This window comes from Pseudonaja textilis, chromosome 11 (genome assembly GCF_049901715.1).
Source record: "Pseudonaja textilis isolate UNSWEBS1 chromosome 11, rPseTex1.2, whole genome shotgun sequence".
NCBI lineage: Eukaryota > Metazoa > Chordata > Lepidosauria > Squamata > Elapidae > Pseudonaja > Pseudonaja textilis.
Genome location: NC_142000.1, coordinates 18,208,292 through 18,221,463, shown reverse-complemented (window position 1 = coordinate 18,221,463; position 13,172 = coordinate 18,208,292). Strand labels below are relative to the sequence as shown.

General features: G+C 41.1%; 1 protein-coding gene across 6 annotated transcripts in view; it reads right to left on the bottom strand.

The window, feature by feature from the left end:
- Positions 1 to 4,486: 4,486 nt before the first annotated feature.
- The window catches only part of CHD9 (chromodomain helicase DNA binding protein 9), a 47,996-nt gene continuing 39,310 nt past the window's right edge, over positions 4,487 to 13,172 (bottom strand). For 3 of the 6 annotated variants that reach the window (XM_026714041.2, XM_026714045.2, XM_026714047.2), the window contains 8 exons: positions 11,341 to 11,504; positions 10,351 to 10,623; positions 9,108 to 9,276; positions 7,694 to 7,833; positions 7,176 to 7,397; positions 6,712 to 6,840; positions 6,141 to 6,245; positions 4,487 to 5,575 (listed from right to left, as the gene is read on the bottom strand). In XM_026714041.2, coding sequence (XP_026569826.1) covers positions 4,712 to 5,575; positions 6,141 to 6,245; positions 6,712 to 6,840; positions 7,176 to 7,397; positions 7,694 to 7,833; positions 9,108 to 9,276; positions 10,351 to 10,623; positions 11,341 to 11,504 — 2,066 coding nt within the window. In that variant the 3' untranslated portion in view covers positions 4,487 to 4,711. The remainder of the gene's footprint in view (positions 5,576 to 6,140; positions 6,246 to 6,711; positions 6,841 to 7,175; positions 7,398 to 7,693; positions 7,834 to 9,107; positions 9,277 to 10,350; positions 10,624 to 11,340; positions 11,505 to 13,172) is intronic. The other 3 variants (XM_026714043.2, XM_026714046.2, XM_026714044.2) reach the window with 2 other exon arrangements.

Here is a 13,172-nt window from a genome sequence, read left to right as displayed (position 1 = left end):
GTTGAAGTCCAGGCTTCCTTCAAAGGAGTCCTTCAAAGGGGCTTTGGAATGAACGCCTCTTGTTACAAAACTTAATCGTGATTGGATGTTAGCCTGCAAGGGTTGGCCCCTCCCACACCTGCATCAGAAGCTGCTGGCACCTCTCGGAAGCCAATGCAGAACAATCATCCAGGTGAGGCTAAATCCACTTCCCCACCAAAGGATGCTATTACAGGTGATCTTTCATTTACAACAATTCATTTAGTGGTGTTCGAAGTTACGACGACACTAAAAAAAGTGAGATGGCCATTTTTCGCACTTATGACCATTGCAGCACCCCCAATGATTAACATTCCAATGCTTGACAACGGGTTCATATTTATGACCGTGTCCCGGGATCCTCTTTTGTGACCTGATAAAAGGCAATGGGAAAGCCAGATTCACTTAACGTTACTAAGTTAAACAATTGCAATGATCTCCTTAACAAATGAGGCAAGAAATGTTGTAAAATGGGCAAAACTCAACTAATGTCTCACTTAGCAACTTAAATTTTGAGCTCAATTGTGGTCATTGAGAGCTACCTGTATATTTAGACGTATTGAAAATACCTGCTAATGTTGTCCTCTACCTGGTGTACCACAAAAGTGAGATCAAGGTGCTTTATTTAATACAGAGATGGGAATATTTTGCCCCTCTGGGATGCAGTTCTGTAACAGATGATGCAAATATCTATAGTAGGCTTACATATTACACCTGTCTCGCCCTTGTCCTGAAATTGTGCTCCACGGAAGGAAACTGTGACTGAAGGAATCCTTGAGCAACATCATGATGTCCATTATAATCTAATTTTAATACAAGAAGTAAAGCTGCTTTTCCTAACATACAATATTCAGTAAATGTTCAGTCTCCCAGATATCCCTAACTTGGGAATTTTTCAGCCCCAGCGGATGTGGCCAGTGCCCATCCGGTTTTCATGATGGCTTAATTCTTTTCAACTTATTTCTGGACATTTTTTTGAGGCAAGTGTTCCCTGTAGCTAAATCTCAAGCGTGTAACTGGAAACTCACAGAACATACACCTTTTGAAGAGACCTGTCATGTATTTGCAACCCTGGTTTGTCAAAAACTTCCTCCAATAATTCATGGGTTGAAGAGATTTAATTCCCTCAAAATGAATGCAGAATTAATTACCGCATTGTCAATTTTTGTTAGGTTGTGACAACTAAGATGCATCACAAAAAGGTATTTTCTGTGATGATCCAAAAGGGCGTGGCACAAAAACACAGATAATCAGTAGGAGTCCCTTTATTAGCTCCACCTTTGCCCCCAGTGTCCTGGTTACCTTCTGGGTGGAGAAAAAGTCTCCCAGTCTCCTTTCAAGTCCAAAACGTGGTCAACAAAAACTAAGTCCAATCAAGGCAAAATGAGGTAATTAGTTCGGCAGGGCAGGAAAAATAATTCCAGATGTGAAGGCATGGTAATAACATGGTTGGGAAGATGCCAGGAACACAGATAAGCAAAGTCAACACAAAATAAACTCACATTTGCTCCCAGCAGCTGCCACACTCAGCATGCATTTCTTTTAAACTTCCCAGGTGTGGCTAATGAAGGGAATCAGGGCCCTTTCCTCCCCCGTAAGCCATGCAACCCACCCATGTTGCTCTCTTCTCCGTTCCTCCCTGTGTGCCCTAGGATGAAGAGGGGGTGGGCCTGGTTCTTCCTCTGAACTCCCTTGTTCTACTTCTTCCCTGCTCTGCCCAGCCGGACTTTGCCCTTGCCCAGTTTCCTCCACAGCCAACGGAGTCATACTCCCACTCCCTGTCAGCTGTTTGTCTTTCTCCTGGGATTCAGACTCCGACAGGGGCATGACATTTTCAATGTCCTGAGACCAACATCATGGGTTGTCAAAGAATATGTTTAATAAAAAATAATTAAACTTCCATTTGCTCTATAGAACATCATAGAAAGTAATTCAATAAATTACAAATAACTTTTAAGACGCTTGTTCAACTACAAGAAAGCAAATTCAGACTACACAGAACACAACTGGCAAATATTGCAAAATGTTCAAGGAAAAAAAAAAAACAGGACGAAGACGGATCATGAAGCCCAAAACAAAGAATAGGAATACAAGGCAATAACAACTAAAGTTATTTTAGTCACTACCAACATACACTTCTTCATCATCCTGGATATTTGCACTGAAATTTCAGTATTAATGTAATTCTAATGAAGATTCTTAACGATTCGTTATGCAGCCACACTTGCATATTGTTTTAGCTGACAAGAGTGCGTACTTCTCTTCTCGCAACTGATACTGATTTAAAAACAATCTTTACTTCGTATTCATACTGCCGAAACTTTAAAATTGCCTTATTGTAGACAAAGATCACTAGAATGGTAAGCAAATTCACCATAATTAGGAAAATACTTTATTTCATAAATTTATTAAAAATTATGCTTAGGGTTTTCTTTCATGGGCAGGTATGTTAGGGGGTGGGATGGTACAAAGTGGTATTGTTTAAATACTCATTGACTAAGTCAACAATTGTGTTTGGAAAACTTTGGCTATATTGTGGATAACATACAAGAAACAAAAGTGCTATATTACAAAGGGCGAAATATTAAATATGTAGTAATCATGATGAAAAATTGCTACCTCTTTCCTCGTGACATGTTTTGACTATTGCTAAGACACTGTATGAAGGACCAAACAAGTCATACTATTCTGAGAGGGAAATACAATAACCAGCACAATTCAAATGATACTTTTATAACTGTAAATTTACATGTAATACTGCCTTCTACCCAAGGGAGTTACGATTTTGCATGTACAAATTTTGTTTTTATTGATAAAAGATTTGGTAAAAAAACCCCAACACAGTCTTGTTTACTGTACAAGCAAGCAAACAGAACCATATCAAAATACAGCTTTTGTTAAATTATTCCCTTTTGAAGAGGTTTGTCATTGACTATACTGCCAGTATGTTTTATCCATTCCATCAACCTTTTTTTTTTTTTTGCCTATTTTGGACCTCAAATGAGATTAACACAATCTCACACTTCATCTCAGTCAGTTCCACCATGTGGTGTGAATCTATGATTCTACCATGTCAGAGTAATAGCAGCTTCAGCAAAATAATAATAATAATAATAAAATAATAATAATAATAATAAATCCTACCACACTTCAAATGTTAAGATTAATTCTACATAGTAAGGTTCTAAGGATTTATCTTCAAACAGACGCTTTTAAGCACTGTTTATATCATGGTTTCATGGTATACTTTTCTCACATTATCATTAAAAGTGCTTTAAAAGTTACAGGGCAACTCAGCATTATTATAATTATCCAATATACCCTAAACCTTGATTTGGGGGAGGGGGAGAGATGTGTGTGTGTATATATATACATGCATACACATACATATATATACACATATACATTATATATATGTGTGTGTGTGTATATACATACACATACATACATACATATATACACGCACATATACATACACACATATATATATATGTGTATACACACATATACATACACACACACGCATATGTGCATATACATATAGACATACATATATACGCACATATGCATGCACGTATATTTCTCAAGCCTGTAAAAATGTGAGATTTTAAAATGTCTACATTTCCCCTTACCATTATGAACTGGTAACTACAAGAGGTTACACGACAAAGACGAAATAGAAACTTGGACAAACAAAGCGAACAGTATTAACTTGGCAAGGATCTGAGTAGATCCTTGAAGTATTATGCAGTGTTTAGAGTGGCACTTCTGAGTTATTTCCACATGTGGAGATGGCGCCTCAACAACACGAAGGCTGCAGATGGAGCGAAACTTAAAATCAGTACCCATGGTGCTGAAGACAGGAAAGGGATAATTTAAATAAAAGCTTTCCCTTTGCTAGAAGTAAAAAGAGTGCAACTGGTAATAATAAACTTCCCTTGCCAAATTTTAACACACGCAGGAGGCTTTTGAAAAAGCGAAGCATATAGGAAAACAAGCAGAGAAACCAATGTAAACTTTCTAAACTAACTCAGCTGAGGTAACAAGTAGCCAATTTCATTGGCTGAATGGGAAACTTTTTTTTTTTTTTATTATTTCACACAGAGTTGTACCTGAACTGGGAACATCAACAGTGCATTATAACACCAGATCATTTCCATAGAATTAAAGCAATGGATGGTGATGTAGATTCTACAGCTTTCATGACATTCATTAGCTGCCCAAATTATTGCTGAGTTTTGATCTGTAAATTATAAGTGTCAAGGAGGCTGTAAAACTATATTCAGATTAAATCAATAATGCGCATAAAGAACTGTGTTCACCGCAAATATATTAAATATACAGCTCTTACTTAGCTTTCTTTTAAAAAAATTACTCCTCCCACAACCCAAAATTATAATGCCTTTTTCCTGTAATTTTTCTTCTTCTTATTTTTACACCGTTGTGTATATTTTGATAGTACACAGAATTTCAGGAACTAAAGGAACCTCGAGAAATATTACATGCAAAATGTTTTTTTTTTTTGAAAGCAGTTTGCACTTCTAAAACAATACTGAAATGTTCGGTCAGTAAATTACTGATGCACTCACGCAACACTGTGTTATTTACAACAAAATAATGAAAGAACAACTTGAAAACCAGTTTATAATTTAAGTGCAGAGTCTGGGGGTGGTGTGGGGTGATGGGGGAAGAATCAGTCTTCATCGCTGGAGTCTGAATCGTCCGAGGAGGAGGACGTACTGTCACAGCCAGAAGACGCGTCTGCCTTCTCCGAAGCTTCGTCTGTGCTGTTTCCGGTGCGAGAGCTCGGCTCAGTTTCCCCCTTGCCGCCTTCTTCATCTGGAGCCCTGGAATTTTCTTCCCTCTCTCCCAGAGGCTTGGTGAAGCCTGTGCCATGATTTTCACTGTTCTGTACATCAAAAATATTCGACTGGGACAAAGCTGGGATATGGAGATTAAGGCCTGGCGTGAGAAGCATTCCTGGGTAAAGTATATTGGACAAGAGTAAAGGGTTAAGAGCTAAGGAGCTGGCCGTGGTGCTGGCTGCCGAGGAGGTCGAAGGAGAACCCGAGACGGAGTTTTCTCCACCATTATGTGCACGGGAGCTTTCTGTCCTCTCTTGCTTTCCGTCCAGCTCTCTAAAGTCCTGCCCTTTCTTCTCCTCGCAAGCAGGTTCAGTAGACTTGGTTAGGAGTCCTCGCATGCCGAGCAAATTTGGTAAACCAGCCATTCCTGAAAGTAACATGGGAAAGACGGCGGCCATGTTTTTTGCGTCACCCGCCGTGTTCAGACCGGCAGATATTCCCATTAAACCCGTGGTCACCTGTAACGACTGAAAGTTTTGCAGGTTTTGCTGTAAGGCCTGCAGGGCTGAGAGATCCACCCCTGGGAGTAGCCCGTTGGTCAGCAAAGGGGCGACTGGAACATTGGCTGCTGGCGTTGCCGAAGCCGTGGCCTTGGCAATCTCACTTTTCGGCCGTCTTCCTCTCCTGCTGACTTCTTCTCGAACGACAGGTCCTGTGAGAATGCGGTCGAACATGCTTTCTGGAAGAAACCCCTGGTGGGGAGTGGGAAAAAGAATTGAATAATTTTATCCCGTGCCATTGTCTGCTCTGCATCACGATTTGGTGCAACACCCTTATAAAGTGAAATAAGCAACACTAAGCTAATACAAAGTTACATTCATTATCTCGGGAATCTTCAAGAAAAGTCAATGTCATTTCCAAGTCCGACAATTTAAGACCTAATTTTTTTTTTATGGCTGTTGGTTGCTTTTATCAGCAGAGCAAGTAAGGCTCAAGATTTTTGGGTTTTCCCAACCACCTTTAAAAAAAAGGCTTTTAAAAATATATATGTAAATATACCATGGAGAAGATTGATGTGTAAGGATAAAATATATTGTTTATAGCAAGAGTAAGATGTAATAGTAAAGGAATAAGTAAATACATATATTGAAAAATGTGAGGAGATGCAAAAGATGTCTTGATGTTGATAACAATGTATACAGTTTTATTTTATGTTTTAAAAATTTGAAAACTTAATAAAATTTATTTTTTTAAAAAAGGCTTTTCAATGATTCAGTTAATTTAGCTGCGGGAACATCTATTCATTATTATACTCACCGACTGCTTAACAACATCTGCCCATTCAGGAGCTACACCATATTCGGAATTTTCCTTCAGGAATCTGCAGAGATCTTTCAGAGGAGGAGCGAAGGCACCACCTACCTGTAACAGGAACGAGAAGGAAATTTCTCAGTTCAGGTAGTCCTTGACTTAACAATAATTCATTTAGTGAGCGTTCGCGAAGTTACATCAGCCCCGGAAAAAAGCAACTTCTCTCTGCTTTTCACACTTACGATCACTGCAACATCCAGTGGATCACATGGTCAAAATTCAGGCACTTGGCAACTGGCATGGACTTATGACAGTTGCAATGTCCCATGTGATCCCCTTTTGTGACCTTCTGACAAAGTCAATGGAAGAGACAGATTCACTGAACAATGAACAACTGCAGTGATTTGCTTAACCATGGCAAGAAAAGTTGTAAAACGGAGCAAAACTCACTTAACAAATGTCTCACTTAGCCAACAGAAATTTGGGGCTCAATTTCGATAGTAAGTCGAGGACGACCTGTATTGAAAGAGCCTAGCAACTATTTGTGCTGGTATGATCACTGTAGCAAAGCAATTACCTTTCTAGCATTTCTTCTGTTTATCAGCTGAACGCGTTCTTCCCCAGTAAGGCTATTGATGTCCAGCTTATTAGGGTTGCGGCAACGGTGCCTTTTTTGTTTTGGTCTTCCTTCGTGAAGCTGCATTTTCTGTTATTCAAGAATTAAAAATAATAATAATGGGTCACTAAATGCTCTCAAATCTGTTTCCAAGTATTTCCAGGTGGCAGGATGGAACCAAATCCCATGGATTCCACCGAGACTTAAATGCAGAGTATTTATGCAGCATAACTCGGTTGATATTGAATTTCGTAAGTTAAATAGTTCCGAACAGGCAAAACCAATTACGTCTATACTTGCTCACAATTAAAAATCTACATTGAAAGATGTGAATCGCACAGAAGGCAGGATAAATTCAAAGACCGCACCAGACGTGCAGAAGAAAAAAAGACACTCCTTTCCATCACACCAATAAAACTACTCACGGGGATAAAGGCTCCTAAATCTTCGACATAGTCAGGATGTTCATTGAGCCATTTTTCCAAATCTTTTCTCTTAGGGGCATCGTCGCCCGCCAGCCTTGTGCCATCTTTTAAATTAATAACTGGAACAGGGCTTTCCACATCACACAGGCCTTGCGATGGTGCAAACGGAAGAGGGGGCATTATGCCTAGACCAACCTGAGGGGTATTAACACTGTGACAAACCTGGAAGAAAATAAATAGGTTATAAACACGAGGAAAGGCACTTTGCAATTACACGCTCGTTTTTTTTTAGTTCTGCAAATGTAAAAATCTCCTTCACAAGCACACCCACACAAACAAGACAAATCCAAAGTTGAGGATGAGGCATGTTGTTTGTTTCTAAGGGCTAATGCCAAAATTAATATGACATGTTAGTTATGTGGCATATTCCCAAATTCCTTCTGGTCAGTCTTAGGATGCCAAAGCCCTCAAATTTAACATTTCCAATTGGCTTCAAATACCAGCCTCGATTTACTCACGTGGTTAGGTGTTTTGCTTCTGTTTAAAAATAAGATATCAACTCCTTCCACATTTTTTCTTCTTCCTCTCCTCTTTTTCACGGCTGGCTGATCGCTGGTAATTACTCCATTTGCACAAGCGTTCGACTGCTTAGAGGTTCCTAATGAAATGGAACATACAATTATCAGCTGAAAGAAAAACAAAACTGATCAAACTTCCAGACAGAATCTATGATGGCAAGAAAAATCGGGCTGTGCAATTGATTTGGCAAGCAGTTGTCTAAAACATAGAAATTCAAGGGTAGCATTTTTTCCTGAAAATTATTGTTATCATCTCAGCCTTTTTCCAGAATTATGTGACTGCTGCAGGGTTACTAAGGAAGCAAAAATATAAATCTGAATTTAAAATTAACATTTTCAAAAATTACTTGCAGAATCAGCTTTCATTTTTCCAGTTACTTTCTGGGGTGCCAGGCTTGGCAGAACACACACACACACACACACACACACACAAATTGAATAGCTGTTATGGGGTAGAGTGATTTGGTGCCTCTTATCACTGTTTTGTTGTTGTTGCAGGGATTGGGACGTGGGAGAAGGGAATACATGTCAACAGGTTTAGCCACACCAAGGATCTTTTCAACACTGACAATACTCTGGCTGTCTCGGTGATATGGTTTTCACCTGTTTTTCTGTGTCAGTTATTTTACAAGTATGCTGACTCATATAGTGCTACGTACACTGGTAGTTACATAAAAAGAGAGAGAGAGAGAGAGAGAGAGAGAGAAAGTAACTTTGCTGTCACCCATTTTTTAAAAAAAATCATAAGGAAGTACAAGGCAGGTTGGTGGCTGGCCACATGAAAGAAGCTGAGAAAGTTTGAAGGAAGATTAGCCTTGACACCAAAGTAGCACTGATAGCCACAGAGATAATAAATCCATTAGTTGGCTATTCGTAATAACACTGAAGTTCCATCGCACCAGTCCCCCACCTTTGGTATTCTGTGTGTGTGTGTGTGTGTGTGTGTGTGTGCGCGTGAGAGAGACAGACAGACAGAGAGAAAGAGAGAGAGAAAGAGAGGGAAAGGAAGAAAGTGAGAAGGAGAGAGGAGAGGAGGAGGGAGAGAGAAGAGAGGAAAGAGAGAGAGAGAGGAGAAAGAGAAGAAAGAGGAGAGAGAGAGAGAGAGACAGAGAGAGAGAGGAGGAAGAACATGCAGCACTTTATATGGCCTGAAACTTTCTACGAAAAACCAGTGAATCTTTGTGGGGCTTTTCAAAATGCTACGAAGTACTTTAAAGTTATCAGAGCTTATGACTCCGCTGAGCTTTCCGAAGTGTCCTTTCACGACTTCATATCCTATGAAACTACTGTAAAATACAGCCATAAAAAGTTACAACCACCATTTCATCCCTTTCCTGATAGCTTTGGACCTTACCCGACTCTGGCAAAGATTTCGGGAAATTGGCAAGGCTGGTCTCCGAAGCATTCTGGAGCTCATGTAGCCTGGCGAGGTACTGTTGCTGCCCTAACAGGCCATCTTCGCTTTCAAATGGCCTTTTTTGGCAAAGGCCCTGCTTCTGAAAAATTAATTTCAAACCACCTTCCTGTTGAGGAAATATTAAGAGTTAGCCGATTTCGTTGGGAAGAAGGAAGGATTTTTTTTTGCTCCTCGGGATTTACATGCAGATTTTTATATCCAGGCCCCCTCAACCCATCCCCACGTGACAATACAGGTAGTCCTCGGCTTAAAACCATTAATTTAGTGACCGTTCAAAGTTACAATGGCATTGAAAAAAGTGACTTAGGACCTTTTTTTACGCTTATGACCACTGCAGCATCCCATCACAGGATCAAAATTCAGGCGCTTGGCAACTGGCGTGTATTTACGATACTTCCAGTGTATCGTGAGTCACGTGGTCCCCCCTTCTGTGACCTCCTGAGAAGCAAAGCCAACAGGGAAGCCCAATTCACGTAACAACCGCGCTTGCTAGCTTAACGCCTGCCGTGGTTGACTTAAGAACTTCCCTCGCTTAGGAACAGAAATTTTGAGCTCAGCTTGTGGTTGTAAGTCAAGGACTGCCTGTCTGAACAACTGCATTGAGCCAAGTTTTCAATATCAAATGCGTTATTAGATAACTTCTATGAACGTGCATCAAAAGTGGAAATCCATAGATATCACAGAGACCAAGCTGGAAAGAGGTTGAATTAATTCATCATGTGTGTTACCTGCTAACTCCAGTGTGCAGAAACCTAAGGAGCTATGGAAATGATTCTGACGGTTTGAGAATTTGAAATCGTAATTAATCAAAAACTCCCGCCCCCCCTTTTTAAAAATAAAAAAGATAATTCTAAGATAAAAAATGCCATACTTTGGGAAAGTAATTACAGGCGCCAGAAAAAAGCACTGAGAAAGGCCATTCAAGGAAGCAAGTCATCAGCAAAGACTGCAAAAGAGCAAGAAATGATGCCATGGGGTTGCCAGGTTTTTGAAAACGAGATACTCAAAAGAGAGAGACAAGAGGGGAAGGAAAAAAAAAATGCTTCAAAATTGCTGCTCCAAAATACCCGCAAGTATTTATGCCGAGGAAGTAAGATTGAGAGCAGGCAGCCACTTGTAGGTAAAGCATGCTGCACACCGCAATCGCAATCAGGTCCTAGGGCAATAAAAATAAACATACGTCATTGATTTTCACTGTAAACTCCTTTTCCTGCACATGCTTCTTCACCTTTGACATCTGTGCTGACTGGTCGCTTTCTTCTTTAACGTCCGCGCTTGGGGGAGTTGGGAGGCCGGGCTCGCTGTAATCTGCAGCGGCACCTGGGCTGTCCAGAAGCTTGGTGGTGTAGAAGGAAGCCACCGGATTGCTCTCGTAATTCCTCCTTGCCAAAGGCCATTTGCCTTTCAGGACTGTTTGGCAAATGCTATCCAGGCGGTTAATCATTACCCGATCCTAAAAACAAACAGGAGGCGCCTTAGAAATTTTAGAAATCCTCTCTCTCAGGATTAACGCGGCTTGCAAAGCAATCGGTGCGTAACGGTCAAGAGAAAGAGAAAGGGCTCTGATCAATTTAGGGGAATTTCTTTCCTGTTGTACCACAAAACTACCCTAAAGAGAGATTACAGAGTGTACCCAGTCAAAGGGACGAAAGCACACAAATGTTGCTAATAACCATTTGTCTGAAATGTGATAGGTTTTCCTGCTTGGACTAGATACAGATTAGGTACAGATTAACGGAATTGGAAGGGACCTTGTAGATCATCTAGTCCAACCCACTGCCCAAGCAGGAGACCCTACGCCATTTCTGATAGATGGCACTCCAGTCTCTTCTTGAAGGCTTCCGAGGATGAAGCTCCCACAACTTCTGTTCCATTGGTTTCATCTGAAAGTTCCTCCTTATATCTAGGTTGAATCTCTCCTTGATCAGTTTCCATCCACTGTTCCTTGTCTGGCCTTCAGGAGCTTTGACCCCTTCCTCCTCTCTGTGGCAGCCCCTCAAATATTAGAACACTGCTATCCTGTTTCCCCCTGGTCTAGAAGACCTCCAAGGTGCTATCCGACTCTGTTATTTTCTTTTTTCAAACTACAAAAAGTCACACGATTTTTAACCTGAAGTGAAAATGTTTTAATCTCCATTTCATGACAGTAAGCAGTTGGTTACAACTTTACCTTGGGCCAGTAGGAAGCAGCTAACATATATCCACCGTGTAAGATACAATTAGAATTTGGTGTTCCATTATTCATTTGGAAACTGTCCTGGGTTTCATCTTGCATGGTGCTTATAGAAGCCACACTTTCTTCATCGTATGCTTTCAAGTGAGGCGTTCCTTCCCCTGGAGGAAACGTTGGATAATCAGTAACAATACATGCCCTTCTGGCTGTGCAGAGGCTTGAGGGGCACAATTACACAACAAAGCTTCCTAGCACTTCCTGCCACCGAATTGTGAAAGACATACAAATAGTCCTCAATGTCTATGGCAGCAGCGGCTAACCTTTTTGGGCTCCTGTGCTGAAAATTGCGCGTGTGCTTGTGGGCACGCGCTTGCATGCCAGCACCCAGAAGGCAGTGCCTGTGGCCCTCCCACACCCCCTGTGCATGCGCACATGAGATGCCCCCCGCCACCCTTTTACTTGCACTGCACATGCATGCGCCTCCCAGCTGATTTTTGGTCCGTTTGAGGCATTTTTCTGGAAATACCGGAAGTGATGAAACGGGCCTGTTTTTCAGCCTCCAAAGGCTGCAGAGGCTCCCCTCGAGCCTCTGGGAGGCCGAAAAAGGTCTCATATTGGCTGAAAATCAGCTGGGAGCCGCATGCATGCGCAGTGCAGGTAAGTTTGGCTGGGGCTCGCGTGCCCGCACAAATGGCTCTGCTATAGGTTTGCCATTACGGGTCTATGGAGATTCGCCCAGGTCAGGGGTGGGATTCTACCGGTTGGCACCTATTTGCTAGAACCAGTTGTTAACATTCTAAGCAGTTCGGAGAACCGGTTGTTAGAAGAAATTACTGGTCTAATCCTGTAAGGAAGGCAGGAAGGAAACATTCTGCCTCTCCATTAACCCTTATTACATTCTTGGCAGGACTAGACTTCCTGCCTCTGGAACTTCTCTGGAGTTTTTTCACACTCCTTTGCTGGTACTTTGCTTGTGTGGAGGGACCATTCAAAGTTACAATGGCACTGAAAAAAGTGACTTATGACCCTTTTTCACACTTACGACTGTTGCAGCATCCCCAGAGTCATGAGAGGCCAGGCGAGGAGATGCGTGCCTCGATGTGAATGATACTGAGTTGGCCACATCCAGCCAATAACATGACCACCAAGCCATGCCCACCACCTAACACTGAATGAATGGCATTTCTCAGTGGTAGCACCAGGGCCAGGCCTTGCAGGAGAAGCACCCCTCATGCTCCTTATCTGACACTCCATCTGCTTAACAACCTGTGAGATTGCTTAATAACCAGGACATGAAGCGAGGTGACAATGACCACCTTGCTCAGTGACTGAGCTTCTGGTGCCGATTGAGGTGATAAGTCAAGGACTATTTTGTAAATGAATATTGCATGACAGATGAGGGAAATTAAGTTAGGAAGAATCGGCTTGAGATGCAGGACAATAATAACAGTAGCACCATTTTTTTAAATCAAAGGACAAACGATGCCTGTCCTGCTATACACAAACAATATCACAATGATAAGAAAAAATTTGAGAATCTGATCATCACATCAAAATGGGCATGGGAACATTCAAGAAAGGAGATTAAATTGCACTGATGAATGTTTCCTTCTAGCTACAAAACATTCTACCAATTTCTTTTGCAAGTCATCTAGGAAAGTAGAATGTGGCTTAGCGGCATAAATTGCTGGGTGATTATATCAGAAAATTTTAGCTCCATACTTAATTTTTTCTTACTGGATAGAACCATAAAAAATTATTAACTAGCTACTAATATATTGTCTTTGTAAATACATAATTACCTAATCTTTTTTGCTCTATAAAAGTTA